The 26,022-nt window shown below is 44.5% G+C and overlaps 1 protein-coding gene across 1 annotated transcript in view; it reads left to right on the top strand.

Annotated features, from left to right (window-relative positions):
- LOC126484862 (protein Wnt-2) overlaps positions 1-26,022 on the top strand; it is a 511,843-nt gene that overhangs the window by 418,606 nt on the left and 67,215 nt on the right. The window contains exon 3 of the mRNA XM_050108457.1: positions 15,472-15,737. Within this exon, the coding sequence (XP_049964414.1) occupies positions 15,472-15,737 (266 nt within the window). The remainder of the gene's footprint in view (positions 1-15,471; positions 15,738-26,022) is intronic.

Raw genomic sequence — 26,022 nt, 5'->3', positions numbered from 1 at the left:
AACTTTTCAACTCTTGTTAATTATCTGAGGTAGAAACGTTTCTCTGCAGAACTCTGGCTGGGTGCGGGCCGGCTTAGCACCGGATATACCGAGCGAGGTGGCGCAGTGGTTAGACACTGGACTCGCATTCGGGAGGACGACGGTTCAATCCCGCGTCCGGCCATTCTGATTTAGGTTTTCCGTGATTTCCCTAAATCACTCCAGGCAAATGCCGGGATGGTTCCTCTGAAAGAGCACAGCCGACTTCCTTCCCCATCCTTCCCTAATCCGATCAGACCGATGACAACGCTGTCTGGTCTCCTTCCCCAAAAACAACCAACAACCAACAAGCACCGGATACGACTGAATATCTCCACTTACACATGCTCAGTTCTCTTGAATAGGTTGTCACAACAGGTACGGCTGACGGGGTAACGCCTTCGGACACTGTCACTTAGGCAGGTACGCTCTTCTAATCAGAAGGAAGCAAGGAAGACTGACGAGTGGGCTGCAATTGCGGCTGCACGCTCTCTTCTCAGTCAGCCCTCATCCGATCTAGCCGTGACGTTCCTTTTCTCTTTAAGGCAGTATGCCCTCTGCCTGTCTGTTGGCAGCCTCCAGGCGCCGTAAATTCACTCTTCTGTACCCTTAGCGGTAGAATTATGGCAATAAAGCCAAGTTATTCTCTCTGAACACACGTGTATCGTACTTTAATCCACCTAACCACAGCCCACACCCGGACGCCCACGTGCTGCCTACCATGTCCGCTTGAAAGTCCTGAACAGCGTGTCAGAAAACCGTTTTAAATTTATATTAGGATCGATGTTTTTTCTTAAATTCAGGGGCACTTTCAATATCTGTATCGTCTCTAAATAGGTCTAATACCTGCTCTTAATTTCAGTTAAAACTGCAACAACGCTCCTTAAAACGAAGTGAAATTTTCCCCTCTGAGAGACACTTTCGATCTTTCCTCTTCATATTTAGAAAAGTATTCTACCGAGTTAAATACCGCTTTTTTCCCTTTACTATCGAAACACTTCAGTCGGCAATAGCTCTTTCCGAAATTGGGTGTTTCATTGTGTCTCCTGTATAAATGGTGTTTCGAGGATTTTGCGAAAAATGTCCAATGATAGATCACATCATGTGTAACAACTTGTTACAAACGAAATGTTCACTGACGTTTCTCAGCAACGCTAGGAATCCTATAGTGTTCGCCGGCCCTGTGACGACGCAATTCCACCGAACTAGAATGGTCTAATAACCAGCTGTGCAGTATTCTGGCTGTCCTAGTAAACTGGTGGTGATTTTCAACAAGATAACCGTAGGAATGAGAGTCTCTAAGTGGAAAAAGATATTTTGGAAGTGAACCACAAAATTCAATTATGTTTAGTCTGCCGCCTTTCACGCGGAACAGACTGCAGGATAACAGACAGCATACATTGCATACGAACGTCACTGAGTGCCAACATCCCGTCGCCTCTTTAAGAGCATAACTAGTCCTAAACGACACCTAGCGTTACCGACAAGTGTCAGCCAGCATTTTTCTCTAATACAAGCTGTTCCCCTTAACTGATCTAGCACTCTAATGTTAGGTTTTTTTTTCATAAAATGGGAGAAATTTTCGCACGCGAAGAAATACACTGCCTGAGGGCTAGAAGGTACGATGTACGATGCTTTCCACAGTGGAAATGGCAATACGGAGGAAGCCGACAGGCCTGTCTGTCTTTGATGAATTGCTGAGAAGTCCATCTGCCTGTCAAATGACAATATTTTATGTTGGACTACTAACATTTTGCGACTGTTGTTCACGATCATGAAAATTTTTTAGATGGACGTCGTAGTCATCTTTGACATTAAAACTAAGTCCGTTACTGCGATTTCGGCTGTATAGCATTGTCAGGTAAAGTACTACGAAAACTATGCTTCGACAAACAGGAAAACTAAAAGTATCGGCTATGTGCGTATGTCTTCATACTGTCCACATACTAGGTGTATAACGTTACGTTGTCATCTTTTACATAAATACAATGAAACCACTAAACGTGTCAACAGTCTTTATTCAAAAGATGACAACACTGAATAACCATGACATGGACGCGATGATGACAAATATGCATGTCGAAACTTTGAAAAATATGATATACAGTGTGTAAAGGGAATTTTTACATGTGATGCCACATCAGGGTGTTGATTGTTTTCTCTCTGCGTGTAACAGTCTTCCTGCAAACAAGTCGCGTAATTCATTACCCGATGTCTTTTGCACGGTCGTAACTGCACCACTAAGTGGACTAAACCTGTCATAATAGGCTAACCATTTTGGATCCATGTGTCTGCTCATCGACACTTAACCTGCTACCCAAGGATAAATAAGCAGTAATGGCTTGCTCTTGCCACATATACTTAGAGATACTAACCAACCTAAAAACATACGGCTTGTAATATTTATAACTGTTAGTTTGCAAATGACGTAAATATTGATATAATGTTGTTCAGTACACCGTTCTCAGCCGCCAATAAAAATATCAGCATTTATGCCCGTTACACCGTGTATATAGTGAAAAAGTGCAGTGGTTTGATGTTATGTGACCAAAATGGTTCAAATGGCTCTGAGCACTATGGGACTTAACTTCTGAGGTCATCAGTCCCCTGGAACTTAGAACCACTTAAACCTATCTAACCTAAGGACACCACACGCATCCATGCCCGAGGCAGGATTCGAACTTGCCACCGTAGCGGTCGCGCGGTTCCAGCTGTAGCGCCTAGAACCGCTCGGCCACTCCGACCGGCTGATGCTATTTGCGTAAAAGATGTCAACAGCGTTGAATGCCAAGCATACGGACTAGATGATGACACATACGAGTGCACAGTATTTCAAAGTGTTTGCATCAAACGTATAGAGGTGATATATCACGTCATTGGGAACAACTTTTGTCAAAGACGTAACGTTCACTGACGCTTCCCAGTAACACTACATGTCCTTTTGTATTAGTTATGCCCCTGAGAGGCAAGAGAAGGTATCCAGTTTGCTATAATCCAGTTATCTGGTTTGTTTAAAAGAGGACAGCCCCAGCTAAAGTAAGGCTCCTGATACGCTTCTAAAATATCTTCCTCCGCTTAGAGACACTCATTCGTAAGGTTTTCTTGTTGAAAATCTATGAATTTTCTGGGGTACGTAGTATGCAACACATCTGGTTAGTAGACCCTGTAGATCGATGAAATGTTCTCGTCTCTGGGCTGAAGAATACTGAAGGACGCCTAATGTCACCGGGAAACGTCAGCAAATATTTTGCCCCTAATGAAAGTTGTTCCCCATGACGAGATCTGTGATCCCTGGATGTTTTTAAGCACAAGTTTCACTCCACTCAACTTTAAAATGGCCTCAAGATCATGAAATGTAATAAAATAATTTTTTTATTTGTTTTGTGACTATTAGTGTAATGAAATAAAATAATATGAGCCGTGACTTATACAAAAAAGAAACACACATTAATGCAATGGCTCAGCATAAAAGGGAAATAACTAATGTAGGAATATTATTAACAGTGTAATATGCTGTTTAATTTAGTCCGACGTGTATGAGCACTCAGTAAACTAGCTCAGTTCTCAGGGTAGGTTACGTAACGTCGATAATTAATTGTCCTTTTCTTATTTATCCAACACTAGGCTCGTGAGAAGTCGTGTGCTTATTGTACCAGAGATGTAGAACAATAAATTCCGTAACTCAAAATCGTGGTTTCGTCTCGATTCCCCAATATAAGATAACAAGAGTAGCATCTACAAATGAAATCCTATAATGGAACTGGAATCCTGTGACCAAATCTTTTCTGCCTGGCATGTTATCTCGTTACATAAAGAAAATCTATAAATAAAATTGTTAAATTATTAGTAGCTGCCTCCGGTCTCGTGGGATCCGAAATAAAGTTAATTGTCCTAACCGACGGCACGTCTCGTAGATGCGCTAAAAGAAAAATGTTAAAGAATTTTCTAAGATGGCGCCTAACAATGAAAATTCTTTCTTAAGGCCCATATCTACTTGTGGTGTGCGTACTGTAAGACCTTCGGTACACACACCATCAGGTTATTTGACTTGTCGCTCTAACGAAGTAGGCGAGTGTCAGCAATATGTCTTGTGGGCTTATCGTGGCGTGTTTATCTTCTGCCGTTAGGTCAGACTATAGAAATGCCACTTGCACGCTTAGAGTAGCAGATTGACGGTGACCAACTTTAAACAGAACTTGATTAATTTTCACACACATTTATTAAAACAATAAAAATCATAGATATTACGTAACTTGATTCCGGATGCTGTTTACAATTGACAATCTGAAGTTCCTTTGGTCTTGGTACGTTAATCTTATTCTCACATATCTCTGATACTTGACAAAGTGTCTATTCATTTATCATCATGGCTATGTACAGGAATATGATAATATCATTAGGCGCAGACTGAAACTTGACTACAGACTAATGCAGACTGACTAATCGGAGGTCTGTACACTCGTTATAATACCTCGCGCGTTCAGGTATCACTGTGCGAGTGTGATCCGCGAGGACAAAAGGTTCTACGTTAGCAGCAATCTCATTGGCTGCGTTACATATTAATACGCGGATCGGCGGAAGCAGAATTTGGTCCGTCTTTATGGTAGCGTCATCTCGTAGAGCGGAGACGGACGAGCGCTGCGCCTGCGCTGTTGTGCTTAGCGGGGCGCGCTCTAGTGGGAAAGTTGTGTACGCGCTGACTACGCGGATCTATGTACACAACACTACTTAAGACAGTCTAGGTATCAGACGATCAATTAATTGACTACATTCAGTAATTCTTTTGACAAAATACCATTATATTTTTTGGGTTTTAAGTACAACTTACATTATAAACTGGTACAGCAAGATGAGCCTTACACAAGAACGTCCTCTTAGGTCCGAATCCAAGCAAATAAGATAAGCGAATGACAAAGGAAAGATAGCTCATGCATAGAAGCGCAAGAGTCCATGGAATAACATGTCCATTGTAGTTCTATCTCTTCTTAGTTTTTGTACTTGTCGATTATTTACCAAATCTATCGTAATATTTAGTTTACATTTTTTTTAAAACCCAAGTCCACCCAGGAGAAACAGTACAATCTGATCTGCAAAAGTTGATTTTATGAATGTGCTTACAGCTGAAGGTGACTATGCCGTTCTTCAGCAAATCAGAGAGTGGAGTTTATGACAGATACAGCGATACCCAGGCATAACTTAAACGGTTTGTCGTCATTAACGTATTCTGTTACAATAATTACGTCATTAAGCTAAATTTTGGAAGACAGCTACAGATAAAAAATTTATCATCTTTTGCAATTAGCCAGTGCTTTAGGAGTGTGCGAATGTACCGAGCTGTATCGCCGGCGTACGCGCCCGGGGCAGTGGCTGAGTTGTAAGGGCTCGTTATGAAGTTGAGAGTAGGATCAAGGCGAGGTAGCGGAGAGCTTTACGAGCGCCGTCAGAGCCGTAACTCTCCGTGCGGAGGCTCGTTAGCCAATCCGAGGCGGGCAGGACGGCTGGAAGCACGGATGAGCTCCGCGAGCCGTCTGCCAGGGGCGGAAGAGGCCATTATTAGCCGCGAGGGCGGCGGTGGCGGGCTCCGTGGCCTTCCGGAGGCCGAGGGGCATAAATCTGGGCCGAGCCTCCCCCCTCCTCCTCCCCCGCCGGCACCAGTGTGGGTTTCCCTTAACGAAGCACCGGTCCGCCTGCCTGCTCCTCTGCCCCTGGCGGCGGATGCTCCCAGCTAGCGGCCGCTTTGCCTCTCTCCGCGGCACGTCAGATAACTGGGCAGCGATTCACTGCTGGCGTCACGCGAGCTGTCGGCAGAGGCCAGCCTATACGCCCTCCCAGAGGACTTGCAGCTCCTTCCGCCTTGCAACTACTCACGAAAACAGTTGGGGCCCTTATTTGGCAACGTTGGCGCCTCGGTCTTATGTCAACCGGGCTAAGTTATTTGGCAGCGAGAAGGGCGTTCGTTGGTCGTTGTTGTTTTGACAAAGTGTTGTTGTGACCGTAGATAATTTTAATTTTTTTATTCTTGCTTTTGTGACCCTAATAAGAGTCCAGGCTCCATAGGCAAACAGTCAGCCGACATTAAGAAATAGTCCACCAGGACGTAGGGACAAGATAAGCGGCCGAAGCTGCCAAGTATGGCTTGTTGATCAAATAGCTTAGTCTTTGACTTCCTGCCTGAGGAAGCAGCATGAATCAAACTTGCGCAATGGAAGACGCAAACACCAGGGCGATAATACAGCAAGGGAGAGTGTCAGTCAGGTGCGGAAAAGACTCGTGTGAAAACAAATTAAGTTGTGTGTAGCTAGAAACGAAAGTGTCGTGTTGAACTGAAGGCATTGTTGCGCAAGTCGACCAATTCGAAACGAGAGTGTCATGTGGAACCATTCTTGTGCAAATGGCTCTGAGCGCTATGGGACTTAACATCTCAGGTCATCAGTCCCCTAGAACTTAGAACTACTTAAACCTAACTAAACTAAGGACATCACACACGTCCATGCCCGAGGCAGGATTCGAACCTGCAACCGTAGCGGTCGCGCGGTTCCAGACTGAAGCGCCTAGAACCACTCGGCCACAACGGACGGCACATTCTTGTGCAATCCGATCACTTAGAAATGAAAGTGTCGTGTGAAACAAATTAACTCGTGTCCACCCAAGTACATGAGAAACGAAATAAAAGGCCAGGCAGCGGAAAAGCTAGAAGCAGAGATTCAGATGCAGATTCAGAGCCAGTGCCGGCAGTTTGGAGATCACGCAGCGAGACGCCGGCGGGACCGACTAGACCCACAGCAGCCGATTCAGCTGATAAAGACTTCAACTACGAGAACACGGCGATAGACTCTGGTGGACACTCAGGAACTGCAGGTCAAGTAGGATTTTTAGGGTTTCATTGGAATAGTGTTGAACAGAAGCTGTCAGTCATTGTCTCAATTACTTAGAGAGATTTCAGTGCTAACCAAGAACAAGTGATTGCTTTGTACTTGTTTCTCATATGTTTCCTATAAGTAGCAAGTCCGAATAAATAGACTGAATGTTACTACGGGGTTTATGGTCCAACACCTCACATAAGTATATGTGAGAATAAAATTGATAGAAACTAACCAATCTTTCAGTCTGGAACTGCGTGACCGCTACAGTCGCAGGTTCGAATCCTGCCTCGGGCATGGATGTGTGTGTTGTCCTTAGGTTAGTTAGGTTTAAGTAGTTCTAAGTTCTAGCGGACTGATGACCTCAGATGTTAAGTCCCATAGTGCTCAGAGCCATTTGAACCATTTAATCAATCTTTTCTGCCTATTGCAGTTCTGTAACCTATTTTCAGGAAACTTATTTGCTTCATACCAAGGAGATTCTCTCCCTCTCATCTCCGATATAAAGGTTGACAGCAATTTATAACTAACCCATTGTCTTTAACGTCCCGATTGCGCTACGCAGTTCGCACTTACTTCATTCTGGTATAGAGACGCTGTGCCGGGACGTGACAGTGTGTTTTCACTCGGGCGAACGTGTGTACATTAATTTCAATCAGTCGGTTTGGAGTCGCGATGAGTGAATGGCTTGAGCGCCTTGTACACGATCGACTCTCTTGTCTCACTTGAGTACTCGAGACTGAGTCTTCAGTGATAAAATCCGCTACAGTCACAGTTGTAAAATTATTTGGTGATTCGAGGAATGATACCACTGGATGGTAGGTGTACCGAGGAAAGTTAAGATGTTTTTTTCATAGGCTAATATCAATTAGAGTACTTGTTGCCCGCAGGGTGTAACACTACACACATACGCTAATATCAATGAGAGTACTTCCTGTCCACAGTTCAGCTTTCTGTAATGAAGCTATTCGTGCCTTTTGGCACTATATTGTATGACCAGTATCGGTTAATAGCAACGTGTGTGGTTTGAGAATGGGCGTGACAGCCCGAATACGGTTACTATTCCAGCAAAAATATCAGTGCTACTGAGACGGGCGAAAGAAAAAAAAATATCCAGTTGCCTCAGTAAAATTATTCATTTCTAAAAAGGAAAGCGCAACCGGTTTCAGGATACGAGTCCCATCTTCAGATGTATATTAGAACGTCAGTCCATAAATGATGCCTAACTGTGGTTACAATATGTTAAAATGGTGCGTCTCTGGTACATGGCACGAAACAGGATATCCTCTACGATCCTAGGCCTGCCAGTTGTTAATCCAGATTATGTGTAGAAAAAACAGAACACCTTTAACGACTAGAGATAGCACTTTCATATTCACAGAAGATGCATGTTCTGCAGAAACGATTAGTATTGGAACCATATCGTCCCGCAGGTTCAAAACTAACTCGATCGCGGGGCAACAGCGCCTTCCGATAAAATTCGCCTGCGGCACTCGTTCTCGCTATAAACCGAAGGTAATGGATCAGCGTGACTTGAGAGGACGTGTAGAATGCGTCACAGACGTATGAGCGAACTGTATCGCCAAATCAGTGAATTTAAAAGAGGAAATGGCGTACATCCATCCCGAAAAGTGCTGCTCGAAGTGTTTCGGCAGTGCAATGGCTGAAAATCAGAATGTTTCACGGAAGGACGTAGAACACGAGGAGATGGGTCAGGTCACACCACCCAGACCACTCGCCGAGAAGATCAACACCTCATCCAAACGTATTGCAGGACAAATCTGCATCCACCTCGGCTCTGGTGCAACAGTGGAACAGAGGTGGACAGTCCATCGTCTTTTATTAAGGCATGGGTTACGTGCGCGTCGTCCACTTCTCCGCCTACCTTCAACTAAAGTACAGTAACATACTAGGCGGGACTCGTGTGTGGAACGACATCACTGGGGACGTAAATGGCAACAGATATTGTTTCTGACGAATCCCGGTTCTGTTTTGTTTGAAAATGATGGCCGCATTTCGGTTCACCGCAGAGAAGGGGAGCGGTATCGCAGTGACTGCATGCGCAAAGGACATACAACGCAAGACCTTATGGTGTGGGGTGACCCATAGTCCTACCCATTCTGAAGAACACGACAAACGCCATTTTTCACGAAGACAGAGATCGAACACGTGCCTTCTTGGTGTAATAAGATGTCAGCCTTTTGCTCTAGCCTGCTAGATCACCAGAGTTGTCGCCAATAGAAAGTGCATACGGTAAAGTGAAACGACGGGTGCAGTGCTGTGACCCAATGCCGACAACCACAGATGAACTTTGGAACCAGGTGGATGCAGCTTGGATGGCTATGCCACTGGACGCCCTTCGCGCCTTATACATGTCGATGCCATCACACATCGAACAAAATCAGTGTCCAAGGCGAACTGTTTGCCTACGAGGCTACATGCTGGACCGAGGTAACTGAAACGCTAATCATTTCTGCAGAAGATACTGATGTCCATGTCCTGTTAATATTAACGTCCTGTCTCTAGTCCTTCAAGGTGTTCTGTGTCTCTCTGAACATGAGTATATTTTAACCTCAGTTATGCATCCTTTATTGATTCACTTTTAATATGCACCTGAAAATGGGACACGCATCCTCAAACCGGGCTGTGCCTACCATTTTAGAAATAAATAATTTTGGAAATGTGCAGATGAATAACGGTTGTAGATGTCCTGTGAAGAGGAACGTGTGGCAATTCGGTGTACCGCTACACGCCTTGCTTTTTTTCCTTCACTGGCAAGTCGGTCTACCGCTACAACCCTTGCTTTTTTGTTTTTTTTTTTTTTTTTCCTATGCTGAGTCTCGTCTGTTTCGAGTGCTCATTTTCGTTTACACGTCAGCGACAAAATTACGTATGTTGTAAAGCTGTATGTTTTACTATGCAGTTTGGCATCTGAACCGTGAAGGTGAGATTATGAGCGACTATCCTCATTAGGAAAAAAAGCGAACAAGCACTGATAACAGTTTACGAGGTGCATTCAAGTTCTAAGGCCTCTGATTTTTTTCTCCGGACTGGAAAGAGATAGAAACATGCGCATTGTTTTAAAATGAGGCCGCGTTCATTGTCAATACGTCCCAGAGATGGCAGCACCGTACGGCAGATGGAATTTTACCGCCAGCGGCGAGAATGGGAACTGTTTTAAATACTTAAAATGGCGACGTTTTCCTTACTTGAACAGCGTGCAATCATTCGTTTTCTGAATTTGCGTAGTGTGAAACCAATTGAAATTCATCGACAGTTGAAGGAGACATGTGGTGATGGAGTTATGGATGTGTCGAAAGTGCGTTCGTGGGTGCGACAGTTTAATGAAGGCAGAACATCGTGTGACAACAAACCAAAACAACCTCGGGCTTGCACAAGCCGGTCTGACTACAGGATCGAGAAAGTGGAGAGAATTGTTTTGGGGGATCGCCGAATGACTGTTGAACAGATCGCCTCCAGAGTTGGCATTTCTGTGGGTTCTGTGCACACAATCCTGCATGACGACCTGAAATTGCGAAAAGTGTCATCCAGGTGGGTGCCACGAATGCTGACGGACGACCACACGGCTGCCCGTGTGGCATGTTGCCAAGCAATGTTGACGCGCAACGACAGCATGAATGGGACTTTCTTTTCGTCGGTTGTGACAATCGATGAAACGTGGATGCCATTTTTCAATCCAGAAACATAGCGCCAGTCAGCTCAATGGAAGCACACAGATTCACCGCTACCAAAAAAATTTCGGGTAACCGCCAGTGCTGAAAAAATGATGGTGTCCATGTTCTGGGACAGCGAGGGCGTAATCCTTACCCATTGCGTTCCAAAGGGCACTACGGTAACGGGTGCATCCTACGAAAACGTTTTGAAGAACAAATTCTTTCCTGCACTGCAACAAAAACTTCCGGGAAGGGCTGTGCGTGTGCTGTTTCATCAAGACAACGCACCCGCACATCGAGCTAACGTTACGCAACAGTTTCTTTGTGATAACAACTTTGAAGTGATTTCTCATGCTCCCTATTCACCTGACCTGGCTCCTAGTAACTTTTGGCTTTTTCCAACAATGAAAGACACTCTCTGTGGCCGCACATTCACCAGCCGTGCTGCTATTGCCTCAGCGATTTTCCAGTGGTCAAAACAGACTCCTAAAGAAGCCTTTCGCCGCTGCCATGGAATCATGGTGTCATCGTTGTGAAAAATGTGTACGTCTGCAGGGCGATTACGTCGAGAAGTAACGCCAGTTTCATCGATTTCGGGTGAGTAGTTAATTAGAAAAAAAATCGGAGGCCTTAGAACTTGAATGCACCTCGTATTTCGGCCAAGCAGGATTGGTCGTGGAAAATCTTGTCAAAGGTCCGATGTTAGATTCTTTACACTTCTGAGAACTGTAAGAACATGAAACTTTCATCCAAACATTACAGAACATATACATTAATTTGCTCGAGAAAATATATACTTTCAGACACAACACACAGTATCTAGAGCATGGTAAATAGCACCTCTTTGCTTTATCCTTCGTCCTGTTTCCTTGTTAAGGTCCAAATATCAACGAAAATTATTTTTCTCGACAAATAATTCTGACTTCTTCAGTGTTGAAATAATTTACGTCAAAACACAATTATCTATTTACTCTCTTATTTCTGCTTCGTGTAGGCTTTTTGTCTGTAAAGCGTAAATACCTTTTACGTTAAGATATCTCGTCTCTGTTGTAGGAGAAAAAAAAAACAGGACCTTGTGTAACTTTTAAAAGTGTCACGAAAACAAAGCAGACATCACGGTAAAGATTAAGAGGACAGGAAAGCACAATTTTGTGTGACAAGAGTGAGCTCGTCCAGAATACGTTAACTTCTGGTGTTAGCAGAGGCCGCCGTTATCCCTTGTTTCGGCGCATGTGCATTGTGCAAGATACTCGGAAATTGAGAATACTCGCTCGGCACAATGTATAGATCATGGACGCCATAGTCACACTCGTATCGAGGCTGGTCCCTGGTTTACATGTTGGCACGAAAGCCGAAAGCACTTCAGGTAGATTTTGATCAGGCAGTTGCCGGCATGGAGCAATAACTGGTACGAAATATGAAAATTATGTACCTAAGGAGTATAACAGGGCAACCTCGTGGACGGAAATTAATAGCACACGTGAGCAAATACTACTAAGCGCACTAGACAAAAAATGTGAGCCCCCCCCAGGAGACGTCAAGTTAATACTGTGTAATTTCAATGCTATCCTTAACAATGGCCTCACTTCATGGGGGAAGAGAAACCAGAAGTTTTTTTCTGATATGCCACATTCAGTTGTAGATGATAATATCCCGCAGAGGTAACAAACTGTGGGCGTGTTGCCACTTTTCACCCGCTGTTGTAAATAGTGCGCGGTGCAATAGCGTGCCCGATTCTTCGTCAAACCAGGACCGTACGCTCGCAGCCCTTGGAAGACGGCACTGTCCGCAGCAAGTTCATCAGGAAGATGTAGTTGACAGTGCAACACTTGGACATCGACAACGTTGAAATGAACGTGTTGTTTCACGTTCACTGTAACCTGAATGGTTGGGTCGAAGTCATGGTGCGAAAAACACTCCCAAAAAGTCACAGAACCTCCCCCGGCAAGTTTCACGCGACGAGATCAGTAATGTCCATCGGCAGAATGGGTGCAGCCATAAATTTATATAAATTCATTTGTGTGTTCTTTCTCAATTTTAGTTCCCAAAGTTCTTGCAATTGCTTTGCAGAGAAATTAATATATGTTTACCTTCTTCTATGCCTTTGTCATAGTTAAAAGTAATATGACATTCAAGATAATTGAAGTGAGACACCTGTTACAAAATTTTGTCGTTTATTATTACTTTCAATCCGGCTGGATTCGTCGCTTTGTAAGCCATTATCGTTTTCTTAATTGTAGATGGTTCAAATGGCTCTGAGCACTATGGGACTTAACATCTATGGTCATCAGTCCCCTAGAACTTAGAACTTCTTAAACCTAAGGACAGCACACAACACCCAGCCATCACGAGGCAGAGAAAATCCCTGACCCCGCCGGGAATCGAACCCGGGAACCCGGGCGTGGGAAGCGAGAACGCTACCGCACGACCACTTAATTGTAGACATAGGTAAGTTGTAATATATCGCGTTTTGGTTCAATCTATATACTGCTCTTCGTAAATTATCTTCTGTTTCCTGTATAACTACTGCTCATCAGCTTATAAGAGAGTATTTATTACACCGCGATTTATTAAAATTTCATCTGACGTTTTCGAATCTAAACTTCCAACTATTTTTGTATGTACGTGTAGGCTCTTTATGGTATTAATAAGGTGTTTAGGAAAACGTTTTATTTATAATATTTTCCACAAAAGGGATGTTTTTAACTTATCAAATGCTTTCTCAAAATCAATAAATGTTAAATGCGTTTCTAAGCCAAATTTCCGACTTTTTCAAAAATTTACATTATTATAAATATATTATCATTACATGACTCTTTCTGAATGCAATGATAACCAAATCTAGACCCTAAGCTGTCGACAGGCGTTGATATACATCAACGAGGACAGTTGAAAATGTGTGCTCCAGCCAGGACACGAACCCGGGATCTGCTGCTTACTTGGCAGACGCTCTATCCATCTGAGCCACATGTCCGAAAGAACAGATACCATCTTCATATAGTTAAGGCTAACCGACCATTGACCTTCTTCTTCTGCGCTAGATGCACACGCATTGCCCGAACTCTTACGGAACTCGGTAAGATTGTCTGCCGCGGGTAATGAGTGTAATGGGCAGGGGCACTACGAGTGTAGTGTGTGGACAGTAAGCTGGGAATGTGGGTCTCACGGGGAGCATACAAGGGTAAATCCGTGCAGTCGCACTATCCTCTGTGCCGTCGGTGGCTCAGATGGAATCTTCCTTCCGCACTATTACCCACCCGATAACGAGTGTGATATATGCTGCCATGCAAATGAACAGGACGTCGAATGTGATTGAAAGCAAACACCTCACTACGAAGTGGCGTGCTGTGTGGCAGGCAGTGAATGCTGCCACCCTTCATACTGACGTGCAGTCTGCATGGTACGTAACTGTTAATGGGAAACAGTTCTGCCAGTCCCGCCTACATCACATCTACATCTCTGATTCACCCTTGTGTGCTACATGACAAGTGATTGACACGGATGAACATCGTTTGGAATGCGGGTCGGAAAAGGACGTTTGGTATTTGGTGCGTCAGATATTGGCTTTTCTCACACGCACGACTCCCGACAGGATAACTACCCGATCACTTCTTTTCCCCGATGAGATGTATTTCCCAAGAGCAAAAACGAACTCTGTAACGTGGATTAGCGGCCTTGCTGTTCACTACCTATTCGGTAATGGCGAAAAGGCAGTACCCGATTTTTGGTATTACCTCAACGAACGACATTGTGCGATCGTCAAGAACCCTAAACAGAGGCAATATTTTTCTAATTTTCTTTGGAGCGCATTCCATAATCCGCCACGCAGCTGGATTATCGATGACATGAGAAGACAACCATAGCACACCTTTACAATTTCCTTTTTTTTATGAGATTGAACAACAACGAAAACAACACAGCTCGAGACGACAGTCATCGAAAGATTCGCAGCGGGCTATAGTATGGAGCATCCTTATCTCGTAACGGGACGACTTCCTATCATTTTGTTTATGTAGCCGAAGAGGAACGGCTTTCCTTTATTCATTTGTATAAAAAAAAAGGATGGATAGAGCGTCTGCCGTGTAAGCAGGAGATCCGGGGTTCGAGTCCCGGTCGGGACACACATTTTCAACTGTCCCCGTTGATGTATATCAACGCCTGTCGACAGGTTAGAGTCTTGATTTCAATATCGTTTCATTCCAAGATAGCTGCATGATCATTGATGATATCTGTTCTTTCATCTTTATATATCTGTTTCTGAAGTCTGATAGTTGTTCTGAGATTATTGGGTCAAAAATGGTTTCTAATCTTTGATTAAGAATTTTCCCATAAATTTTATGTCGTGCATTTAGTAGGCTTATTCCTCTATGATTTGCTGTGTCTTTTCCTACTGACACTCGACTCGCATTCCGGAGGACGACGGTTCAATCCCGCGTCCGGCCATCCCGATTTAGGTTTTCCGTGATTTCTCTAAATTACTCCAGGCAAATGCCGGGATGGTTCCTCTGAAAGGGCAAGGCCGACTTCCTTCCTCATCCTTCCCTAATCCGATGAGACCGATGACCATGCTGTCTGGTCTCCTTCTCCAAACAACCAACCAACCAATCTTTTCCTATTGTGTTTCTTCAACCTATAAATTACTTTATTGGTTTCCTGTTTTGCAGGTCTGGAGCAGTTCTTTCAACACGTATTTTAAAAAATAAAGAATGTAAAATTGTAAAATAATTTTTGCATATTTGATTTATTTAGCACTAATGCCATGCTAGTATAGAGACAAGAAAGTGACCTAATAAGGGTATTTTTTAAAAAAGAAACTGAGTCACGGTTACTAATACATCTTTCAGTGAGCTGCAGTTGTCTACGTGAGTGTGTACTGCAGCAGTGGTTGTTTACGCGTGGTGTTGTTGTCGTGGTTGCAGGCAGCCGGGAGGCGGCGTACACGTACGCGGCGGCGAGCGCGGGCGCCGCGTGGTCGGTGGCGGCGGCGTGCGCGCGCGGCAACGTGTCTGCCTGCGGCTGCGACCCCCGGCGGCCGCGCGCGCCGCCCGCCGGCTGGTCGTGGGGCGGCTGCAGCGCCGACGTACGCTTCGCCACGCGCCTCGCGCGACGCTTCCTGGACGCGCGAGAGGTCGAGGGCGACGCGCGCAGCCTCATGAACCTGCACAACAACCGCGCCGGTCGCAAGGTCAGCCTCAGACTTACCCCTTATTCTCTTCTCACAGCGCACCCCGGCAACAACACTGACACAACTCAATCGACATAAAAATTGACTGCTACGGTCGCAGGCTCGAATGCTGCCTCGGGCATGGATGTGTGTGATGTCCTCAGGTTAGTTAGGTTTAAGTAGTTCTAAGTTCTAGGGGACTGATGACCACAGCTGTTAAGTCCCATAGTGCTCAGAGCCATTTGAACCATTTTGAACATACAAATTAGTCCATTAAAAGTAATTTTGGCAGTAAAGTCCATTATAATGAACTCATCGAATGTGAGCTCTTGTCACGTAATATTAAATAATTCTTTGAGTTGTCTCATTTTTCTTGACTTTCTAAAAACTTTTTTGCTATTCCTATATCCCCTTGACACCTCATGCAAATTCTTCTGCCACTTTTCCGCCCCAATAATATATATCAAAAGCTGTGGCTCGCTTTATTGCACAGGTTACTGTTCCTTGCTGTAGGCGCTGTAGTTTTGATATTTTTTCTAAACCAGCAAGGTAAAGTGAATGGTTGAAATGGCTCTGAGCACTATGGGATTCAACATCTGTTGTCATCAGTCCCCTAGAACTTAGAACTACTTAAACTTAACTAACCTAAGGACATCACACACATCCATGCCCGAGGCAGGATTCGAACCTGCGACCGTAGCGGTCGCGCGGTTCCAGACTGAAGCGCCTAGAACCGCACGGCCACACCGGCCGGCAACGTAAAGCAGAGGCCACTACTTCCACCACATGAAGTGGATTTAGTACTCACGTACTCACACTGAGCTGTGAATACTTCCCAGTTTATCACTGCGGGATAATTGAAAATTATTATTACTATTATCGGTACCATGCGAGCAATGGTCCTGCCAGGCTCGCGATATTGAGTCTTTATCCTATCATTAAAGGTCCGAGACCTGCACTACCTTATAGCAACCGTTATAGTTCTGCATTATTCTACTGTAACAAACAAGGGTGATTTCACGTAATGAAAGGGATGGAGGTGGAGGAAGAAAGAATTGAGTTCAGCAGCCTGCCCCGACGTACGTTCATAATAAACCATGGCATCAGGAGGAAAGTAAGCAACGATCGCCGTGATTATCAAATGGAGTTCAATTTACTAGCCGGCCGAAGTGGCCGTGCGGTTAAAGGCGCTGCAGTCTGGAACCGCAAGACCGCTACGGTGGCAGGTTCGAGTCCTGCCTCGGGCATGGATGTTTGTGATGTCCTTGGCTTAGTTGGGTTTAACTAGTTCTAAGTTCTAGGGGACTAATGACCTCAGCAGTTGAGTCCCATAGTGCTCAGAGCCATTTTTCAATTAAAAGACGGAGTTGCAGGCATGCAACGACCACCACCATGAATCAACCTAAGACTAAGAAAGATGCTACTGGGGGTGAATCGCTAGGTAGCCTCCTGTACCAAATGAATAAAACGAGCCAGTCGCGAAACTATTCATACAGGCGATAGTAAATAACTTTGGCTCGCGGTAAGACTACGTTAAAGAACATGCAGGGGCGCCAACACTGACCACGTGGCGTAGGACAAAGGGCACAAGTTTTCAAGCTAGGAAGACATAAATTCTGAGTCAAATTTTGCACGGGAGAACTGAAAGAGCTACTGCCACACGATGCGGAAAAGTGAGCATGAAAGTATAAACTTTAATGCCGAACTGCAAGCTACTGTGACTAACCAACACATCGTGCACATTATGCCCAACTGTACAAGGAAAACCTACAGTCTCATAACCCGTAAAAATTGCGTAAATCGTAATTTGAGGAACGCACATCAGTAAAATGAGCTATAAGGTTCCTTCTGGGCAGCAGGGCGCGAAGCTACAGTGCACGTCGGCGCTCGTGCTTACCGAAACTTCACTCCTGGAAGCAGCACCTCCATTCGCAGGCACGGTTACACTAGAACTGACTTACTGCCCCTTTGTCCACTATCCACCCGCAGAGGGTGGTTGGCGCCCACCCGCGAAAAACGGGCGCGCACCTGAACTGGCCAATCAGAGGGCCGGAATCTCACAGGGAGGCGACCTCGCGACGTTAAAATCGAGCAGAAATAGCAGTTACAAGGTTGGTAAGGCAGGTTGGGGAACTGAGAACAGGAGAAACTTTGGCCACTACTGAACGTTCAAACGACACCACGTGCTATCCTGGCGATCATAAAAAGGATGGGGAATGGGAAGCCATTATGGCTGCTAGCAAGACTGCTGCCCTCGCCCATAAATAAATAAAATTCCTAGCACCAAGCTCCTCTCACAGATCAGTGTGAGACAAACTGTAAACATCGTCAAATAAATTAGGCAACCCATAGAAATTATTAACAGGGCCTCAATTATTATATTACCGAATACCAAAATGTTGGGATTAGAAATATGAAATACGAGCTTAAGAAAAGCAGAGAAAAATTGAACGACCAGAGATAGGATGTTCATATTCAAAGGACAAGTATATTACACACATCAAAAAAAGTTTTGAATCACCTCGGTTCCGAGAGTTCCGGAACCATTACAAAAAATTGGAATAGAGATCAACATAAACATCACTTCCGCCCTTTTTACTGCTCATGGAAACCACACATTGCATGTTGTACTACCATACAGCGAGACCTTCGGAGGTGGTGGTCCACATTGCTGCACACACATCGGTACCTCTAATACCAGCAGCACGTCCTCTTGCATTGATGCAAGCCTGTATTCGTTGTGGCATACCATCGACAATTTCATCAAGGTACTGTTGGTCCTGATTGTCCCACTCCTCAACGGAGATTCGGCGTAGATCCCTCAGAGAGTTGGTGGGTCAAGTCGTCCATAAACAGCCCTTTTCAATATATCCCAGGCATGTTCGATAGGGTTCATGTCTGGAAAACATGCTGGCCACTCTAGTCGAGCGATGTTATCATGAAGGAAGTACTGCACAAGATGTGCACAATGGGGGCGCTAATTGTCGACTAGAAGACGAATGCCTCGCCAATATGCTGCCGAGATGGTTGCACTATCGGTCGGAGGATGGCATTCACGTACCGTACAGCCGTCACGGCGCCTTCCATGACCACCATCGACGTACGTCGGCCCCACATAATGCCACCCCAAAACATCAGGGAACCTCCACCTTGCACTCTCTGCACAGTGTGTCTGAGGCGTTCAGCCTGACAAGTTTGCCTCCAAACACACCTCCGACGATATTCTGGTTGAAAGCATATCCGACACTGATCGGTGAAGAGAACGTGATGCCAATCCTGAGCTCCATTCGGCATGTTGTTCGGCCCACCTGAACCGCGCTGCATGGTGTCGTGGTTGCAAAAATAGACCTCTCCTTGGACGTCGCCGCTGGCCGCGGTGGCCGAGCGGTTCTAGGCACTTCAGTCCGGAATAGCGCGACTGCTACGGTGGGAGGTTCGAATCCTGCCTCTGGCATGTATGTGTGTGATGTCCTTAGGTTATTTACGTTTAAGTAGTTCTAAGTTCTAGGGGACTGATGACCTCAGATATTAAGTCCCATAGTGCTCAGAGTCATTTGAACCATTTGATTTTGGATGTCGGGAATGAAGTTGCGCATCAAGCAGCCTATTGCGCAGAGTTTGAAATCGTAACACGTCCTGTGGCTGCACGAAAAACATTATTCAACATAGTGACGTTGCTATATGGGTTCCTCCGAGCCACAATCCGTAGGTAGCGGTCATCCACTGCAGTAGTAGCCCTTGGGCGGCCGCAACGAGGCATGTTAGAGACAGTTCATGTCTCTCTGTATCTCCTCCGTGTCCGAACAACATCGCTTTCACTCATTCCGAGACGCCTGGACACTTCCCTTTCTGAGTGCCCTTCCTGGGAGAAAATAACAGTGCGGACGCGATGGAATCGCGGTATTGACCGTCTAGGAATTGTTGAACTACAGACAACACTAGCCGTGTACCTCCTTCCTGGTGGAATGAGTGCAGCTGATCGGCAGTCGGCCCCCCTCCGTATAATAAGCACTGCTCATGCATGGTTGTTTACATCTTTAGGCGGGTTTAGTAACACCTCTGAGCAGTCAATGAGACTGTGTCTGTGAAACAATATCCACAGTCAACGTGTGTCTTCAGGAGTTCTGCGAACCGGGGTGATGCAAAACCTTTTTTTGATGTGTGTGGGTATCTTCTGCAGAAATGACTAGCATTTCAGTCACCTCAGTTCACTACGTGTCCTGTTGCCTAGTAGGCAAAGGGTCCGCCACAGGCCTTGATAACTTGTTCCATGCCTGATGGCATCGACGTGTATAAGGGCAATGGCGTCCTGTAGTATAGCCATTTGTGCTGCATTCACCTGGTTCCAAATTTCATTTGTGGTTGACATTTGGTCACAGCGCTGTACCCGCCGTTTCACCGTATCCTACACATTTTCGACTGGCGACAAGTTTGGTGATATGGAGGGCCAGCGCAAAAGGCTCATATATTGTGACACCAAGAAGGTACGTACTCGTGGAGTAACTTGTTGTTGTGCATTGTCTTGCTGAAAAATGGCATCTGGGGTGTTGTGCGGAAAGGGTACGGCTACAGGTCGCAGGATGTAACTCGCGTAGGTCACACCAGTCACAGTACCCTGGACACGCACTAACTGTGATTTATTGTTGTACTCAATAACGCCCCACACCATGAGGCCTTAAGTTAGCGCTGTTTGTCTTCTGTGAGTGCAGTCACTGTGATGTCGCTCCCCCTGTCTGCGGCGAAAATTTCAAAGAGAACCTGGATTCCCCCGAAAACACTATCTGATGTCATTCCTCTGCCCAATGATGTCGTTCCATACACCACTGCCGTCTGGCATGTCTCGGTACATTCGTCAAAGGTAAGTGGAAAAATGGATGACCCGCACATAACCCATGCCGTAATAAACGGCGACAGACTGTTACTCATGATGGTGTACGGTGTGTTACACTGTTCCACTAGAGCCGAGGAGGGCTGTCCTTCTTCTCGGGGAGTATTCTGGGTAGTGCGATCTGACCCATCTCGTCGTGTTCTACGCCTTACGTGAACCATTCGGCACGCAACCGTTTCACTGCCGAAACACTTCGTCCCGCACGAGCAGCAATTTACCAGCTGTACGAGGGCAGTTCAATAAGTATTGCAACACATTTTTTTTCTGAAACAGGTGTTGTTTTATTCAGCATTGAAATACACCAGGTTATTCCCCAAACTTTTAGCTACACAACACTATTTTTCAACGTAATCTCCATTCAATGCTACGGCCTTACGCCACCTTGAAATGAGGGCCTGTATGCCTGCACGGTACCATTGCACTGGTCGATGTCGGAGCCTACGTCGCACTGCATCAATAACTTCATCGTCATCCGCGTAGTGCCTCCCACGGATTGCGTCCTTCATTGGGCCAAACATATGGAAATCCGACGGTGCTAGATCTGGGCTGTAGGGTGCATGAGGAAGAACAGTCCACTGAAGTTTTGTGAGCTCCTCTCGGGTGCGAAGACTTGTGTGAGGTCTTGCGTTGTCATGAAGAAGGAGAAGTTCGTTCAGATTTTTGTGCCTACGAACACGCTGAAGTCGTTTTTTCAATTTCTGAAGAGTAGCACAATACACTTCAGAGTTGATCGTTTGACCATGGGGAAGGACATCGAACAGAATAACCCCTTCAGCGTCCCAGAAGACTGTAACCATGACTTTACCGGCTGAGGGTATGGCTTTAAACTTTTTCTTGGTAGGGGAGTGGGTGTGGCGCCACTCCATTGATTGCCGTTTTGTTTCAGGTTCGAAGTGATGAACCCATGTTTCATCGCCTGTAACAATCTTTGACAAGAAATTGTCACCCTCAGCCACATGACGAGCAAGCAATTCCGCACAGATGGTTCTCCTTTGCTCTTTATGGTGTTCGGTTTGACAACGAGGGACCCAGCGGGAACAAACCTTTGAATATCCCAACTGGTGAACAATTGTGACAGCACTACCAACAGAGATGTCAAGTTGAGCACTGAGTTGTTTGATGGTGATCCGTCGATCATCTCGAACGAGTGTGTTCGCACGCTCCGCCATTGCAGAAGTCACAGCTGTGCACGGCCGGCCCGCACGCGGGAGATCAGACAGTCTTGCTTGACCTTGCGGCGATGATGACACACGCTTTGCCCAACGACTCACCGTGCTTTTGTCCACTGCCAGATCACCGTAGACATTCTGCAAGCGCCTATGAATATCTGAGATGCCCTGGTTTTCCGCCAAAAGAAACTCGATCACTGCCCGTTGTTTGCAACGCACATCCGTTACAGACGCCATTTTAACAGCTCCGTACAGCGCTGCCACCTGTCGGAAGTCAATGAAACTATACGAGACGAAGCGGGAATGTTTGAAAATATTCCACAAGAAATTTCCGGTTTTTTCAACCAAAATTGGCCGAGAAAAAAAATGTGTTGCATTACTTATTGAACTGCCCTCGTATATGTCACATTATCTCATGCCAATAATGCACCGTCTTTCAAACTCACTGATTTCACTGTACTGTCTGCGGGGCATCCTGAACGTGTGCTCAAGTCACACTGATCCATTACCTTAGGTTTATAACGACAACGAAAGCCGCAAACACATTTTATTGGAAGGCGCTGTTGCGCCGCGGGCCGACATGCTTCAGACGCTAGTCATTTTTACAAATCATACTAATGTACATGTCCTCTTTATATGAACGTTCTATCTCTAGTCTTTCAAGGTGTTTTGTTTGTTTTTCTGAATTCGAAACTCCATCAGACAAAATTAGTGCTTAAGTTAGAATAAAAATTGGAAAAATGTTGAAATTGTTGTATTAGAAAAATACAAAACGCAAAATTGTAATTCATGAAAATCAATACAGTTTATCAAGGAACATAGGTACAATTTAAGCAACACATTTTACGAAAACATAGAGTAGTAAATAGTATTATATGATGTAGGAATAGTTTTCACCGAGAAAAGGGATTCGATATGAACTTCCATTTCTTGCTTTGTAAATTGCTACGCAAGAAATTTCGTAACATTTACAACAGCTGTTGTAAGTAAGCTGTTTATGTTTTCTTATTGGCAACGTTACGTAGCGCTCTGTATGAAAATCACTGGCTGTGCTGTGTGCAGTCTATGGCTAGATTGCATTGTTGTCTGCCATTGTAGTGTTGGGCAGCTGGATGTGAACAGCGCGTAGCGTTGCGCAGTTGGAGGTGAGCCGCCAGCAGTGGTGGATGTGGGGAGAGAAATGGACTGAAAGTCAGATTGCGTTGCGCTAAAAGTATTGTGTGTCACTTTAGTGAATGTTTGAGTACGTTCAGTTTTGCTGAGCTGTTTGAAAAGCAAAGGTTTACCAGCACAGTAATTCATAAATTTTTCTAGAGGGACGTTTCACTGTAATTGTCGTAACCATGTTTGTACCTTCAGGCATGCATCCAACACAGACTTCCCAGTGACAAAAACTAAAGATTGCCGTTTATTGATTTGTGTCACTTTCCTTGCCAAGATGAGATATGTTCTACTTTCTTTTCTCGTCCAAGTTTTCCATTTCATTTTGCAATAACTTACTTCCAAATGTTTATCCTCTTGTTTCCTTGCATTTATTATTTTCTTCCCTATTTTTTTTAAATTTTCCTCCCTCTTTTTCACTTCTTAATAAGCTTGTTTCATTCCAGTTCCTTTTATTAGTTTAACTTCCTAGAACTTCCACTCACATAAACTTCATGCCATTTACTTTGTTTCTGTATTGATATTAATTCGTTGAGCAATGATGCACTCGTGTATTGAGCAAAGAGTAAAGAAAACCAAAGAAAAATGACGAGTAGGAATTAAAGTTCACGGAAAAGAAATAAAAACCTAGATGTTTGACACTGACATTGTAATTCTGTCAGAGACAGCATAGGACTAGATAGAGCAGTTGAACGGAACGGGCAGTGTCGGATTAGATCAGGTGATGCTGACGGAATTACATTAGGAAACGAGACTCTCAAACTAGTACATGAGTTTTGTTATTTGGGCGGCAAGGTAACCGATGATGGCCGAAGTGGAGAGGATATAAAACGTACACTGGAAATGGCTAGAAAAACATTTCTGAAGAGAAATTTGTTAACACCGAATATAGATTTAAGTGTCACGAAGAATTTTCTGAAAGTATTTGTATGGAGCGTAGCCGTTTATGCAAAGTGAAACATGGCTGCTAAATAGTTCAGGCAGGAAGAGAATAGAAACTTTTGAAATGTGGTGCAACAGAAGAATGCTGAACATTAGAGGAGTAGACCACGTAACTAACGCGGAGATACTGAATACAGGTGGGGAGAAAACATATTTGTGGGGAAATATGACTAGAAGAAGGGATCGGTTAGCAGGACACATTCTGACACATCACGGGATCACCAGTTTAGTACTCAAGGGAAGTATTTGGGGGGGGGGGAGGGGTGTAAATCGTAGAGGGAGCCCAAGAGATGAATACAGTAATCAGATTCAGAAGGATGTGGGTTGCAGTAGTTATTCGGAGATAAAGTGTCTTGCTCAGGATAGAGTAACGTTGACAGCTGCATGAAACCAATCCTGGGACTGAAGACTACAAAAACAACGTAAATTAAGACAGATAACAATAATAGCATGAAGTTAAGTCACGTTTTTAAAATTTCTGTTGGTGCTGACCAGTTTCAGTTACCATAACCGTCATCTGACCAGAAATAATTTGCTCAGACAACATGAGAAGGCAGTACTCGGAGCCACTGTGTAATATCAAATGATAGCTGATGATCCTGGGTATCTTTCGGTACTACGCAATGGCTCCAGACATAGTCTCCTCACTGGGTGTTGTGTGATGTCCTTAGGTTAGTTAGGTTTAAGTAGTTCTAAGTTCTAGGGGACAGATGACCATAGCTGTTAAGTCCCATAGTGCTCAGAGCCATTTGAACCATAGTCTACTCATGTGGTCTACACAAAGTAAGTGTGCTCAGATGATGGATATGATAACCAAAAAATTATGATTATGATAAACTAGAAATTGAATATTTTATTTTATACATATCCATTTCTGTAAGTAAAACAGTGCAACGTTTCTTTTTCTTTCACGTTCAGCACTGGATGACACTATCCCTCTACTGAAATTCAAGAATTACAGAGTCTTTTATAATTTTGTATCATTTTTCTGTGTTCTTTGCTCTATTTAACCCCATAACCTCTTAACTCCATTTCTGCAGGAAATCTGGAAAAAAATTTCTTGATTTGTGTCCAAACTGACTCTAATTCTGCACAGATTTATTTGGCCTTGCTTCTCAGGTTTATCCTCCCACTTTCAAATCTAAAGGCTTTGCTCGACGTTGTTCACATCTACTCTTATTTGTTGCTTTCTCGTTTACAATAGTGAGTTGAAAGTTGAAATAGCTATCAAAATAAATAATACCACAGTGTCTGAATCACACCATTGTGACTACGGTCGCAGGTTCGAATCCTGCCTCGGGCATGGATGAGTGTGATGTCCTTAGGTTAATTAGGTTTAGGTAGTTCTAAGTTCTAGGGCACTGATGACCACAGATGTTAAGTCCCATAGTGCTCAGAGCCATTTCACACCATTGTGATTTTGTTTCTCACTGTTGGCAGTCGTAGTGAGTCCCTTGATAAAACACAGCTATGTTTTGTCAATATGACTTCTGAACAGCAATCTATGCAGTGAAATCACTCATAATTACAAAACCTCAAGCAACAAAAATTCAAATTTAACTAAATAGCATATAAATTCTAATTTTAGACCAAATGCTGTGCTGTTGGAAGCTTTCACTGTTTTGGTAACATCAGAAACGTCTGCAATGCACTGTCAGCCATCTTTGAAACTGCTTCGCGCCATTCAGAGTCGTCGGTCTGAGAATTCTTAGTCTCACGATGAAACAACACGTCTTGACCTCATACTTTAAGAAGAATACATGCAAGAGATCAGCCCTAGAAACCGACCCGGCAAGAAAATTTGGGCCATAATTCTCATGGTACGCAGTTATACCTGAAAGTACAGCTTTAAAACTTCCATGCGCACTGTTTATTTGTCACTCGCTCCGGCCTACTTTAGCCGTCTAATGCCCGAGCACAAAATACCGTACGTTGGAGTGACAACCCGGGCTCTCTTATTCGAGGGATTTTAAAGGCTACGAAGGAGGCGTGGAAGGGGGACACATCTGCTCTACTTGTTTTGCAATCTTGTTCGAGAACACAGGCTATTTTACAGAAGAATGTCAACCTCACACACACGCACACACACACACACACACACACACACACACACACACACACACATTTATATATGCCTCAAATAGAA

Source organism: Schistocerca serialis, chromosome 6 (genome assembly GCF_023864345.2).
Source record: "Schistocerca serialis cubense isolate TAMUIC-IGC-003099 chromosome 6, iqSchSeri2.2, whole genome shotgun sequence".
In the NCBI taxonomy this organism is placed as follows: domain Eukaryota; kingdom Metazoa; phylum Arthropoda; class Insecta; order Orthoptera; family Acrididae; genus Schistocerca; species Schistocerca serialis.
Note: the sequence above shows the minus strand (reverse complement) of the source record. Positions and strands in the feature narration are given on the sequence as shown.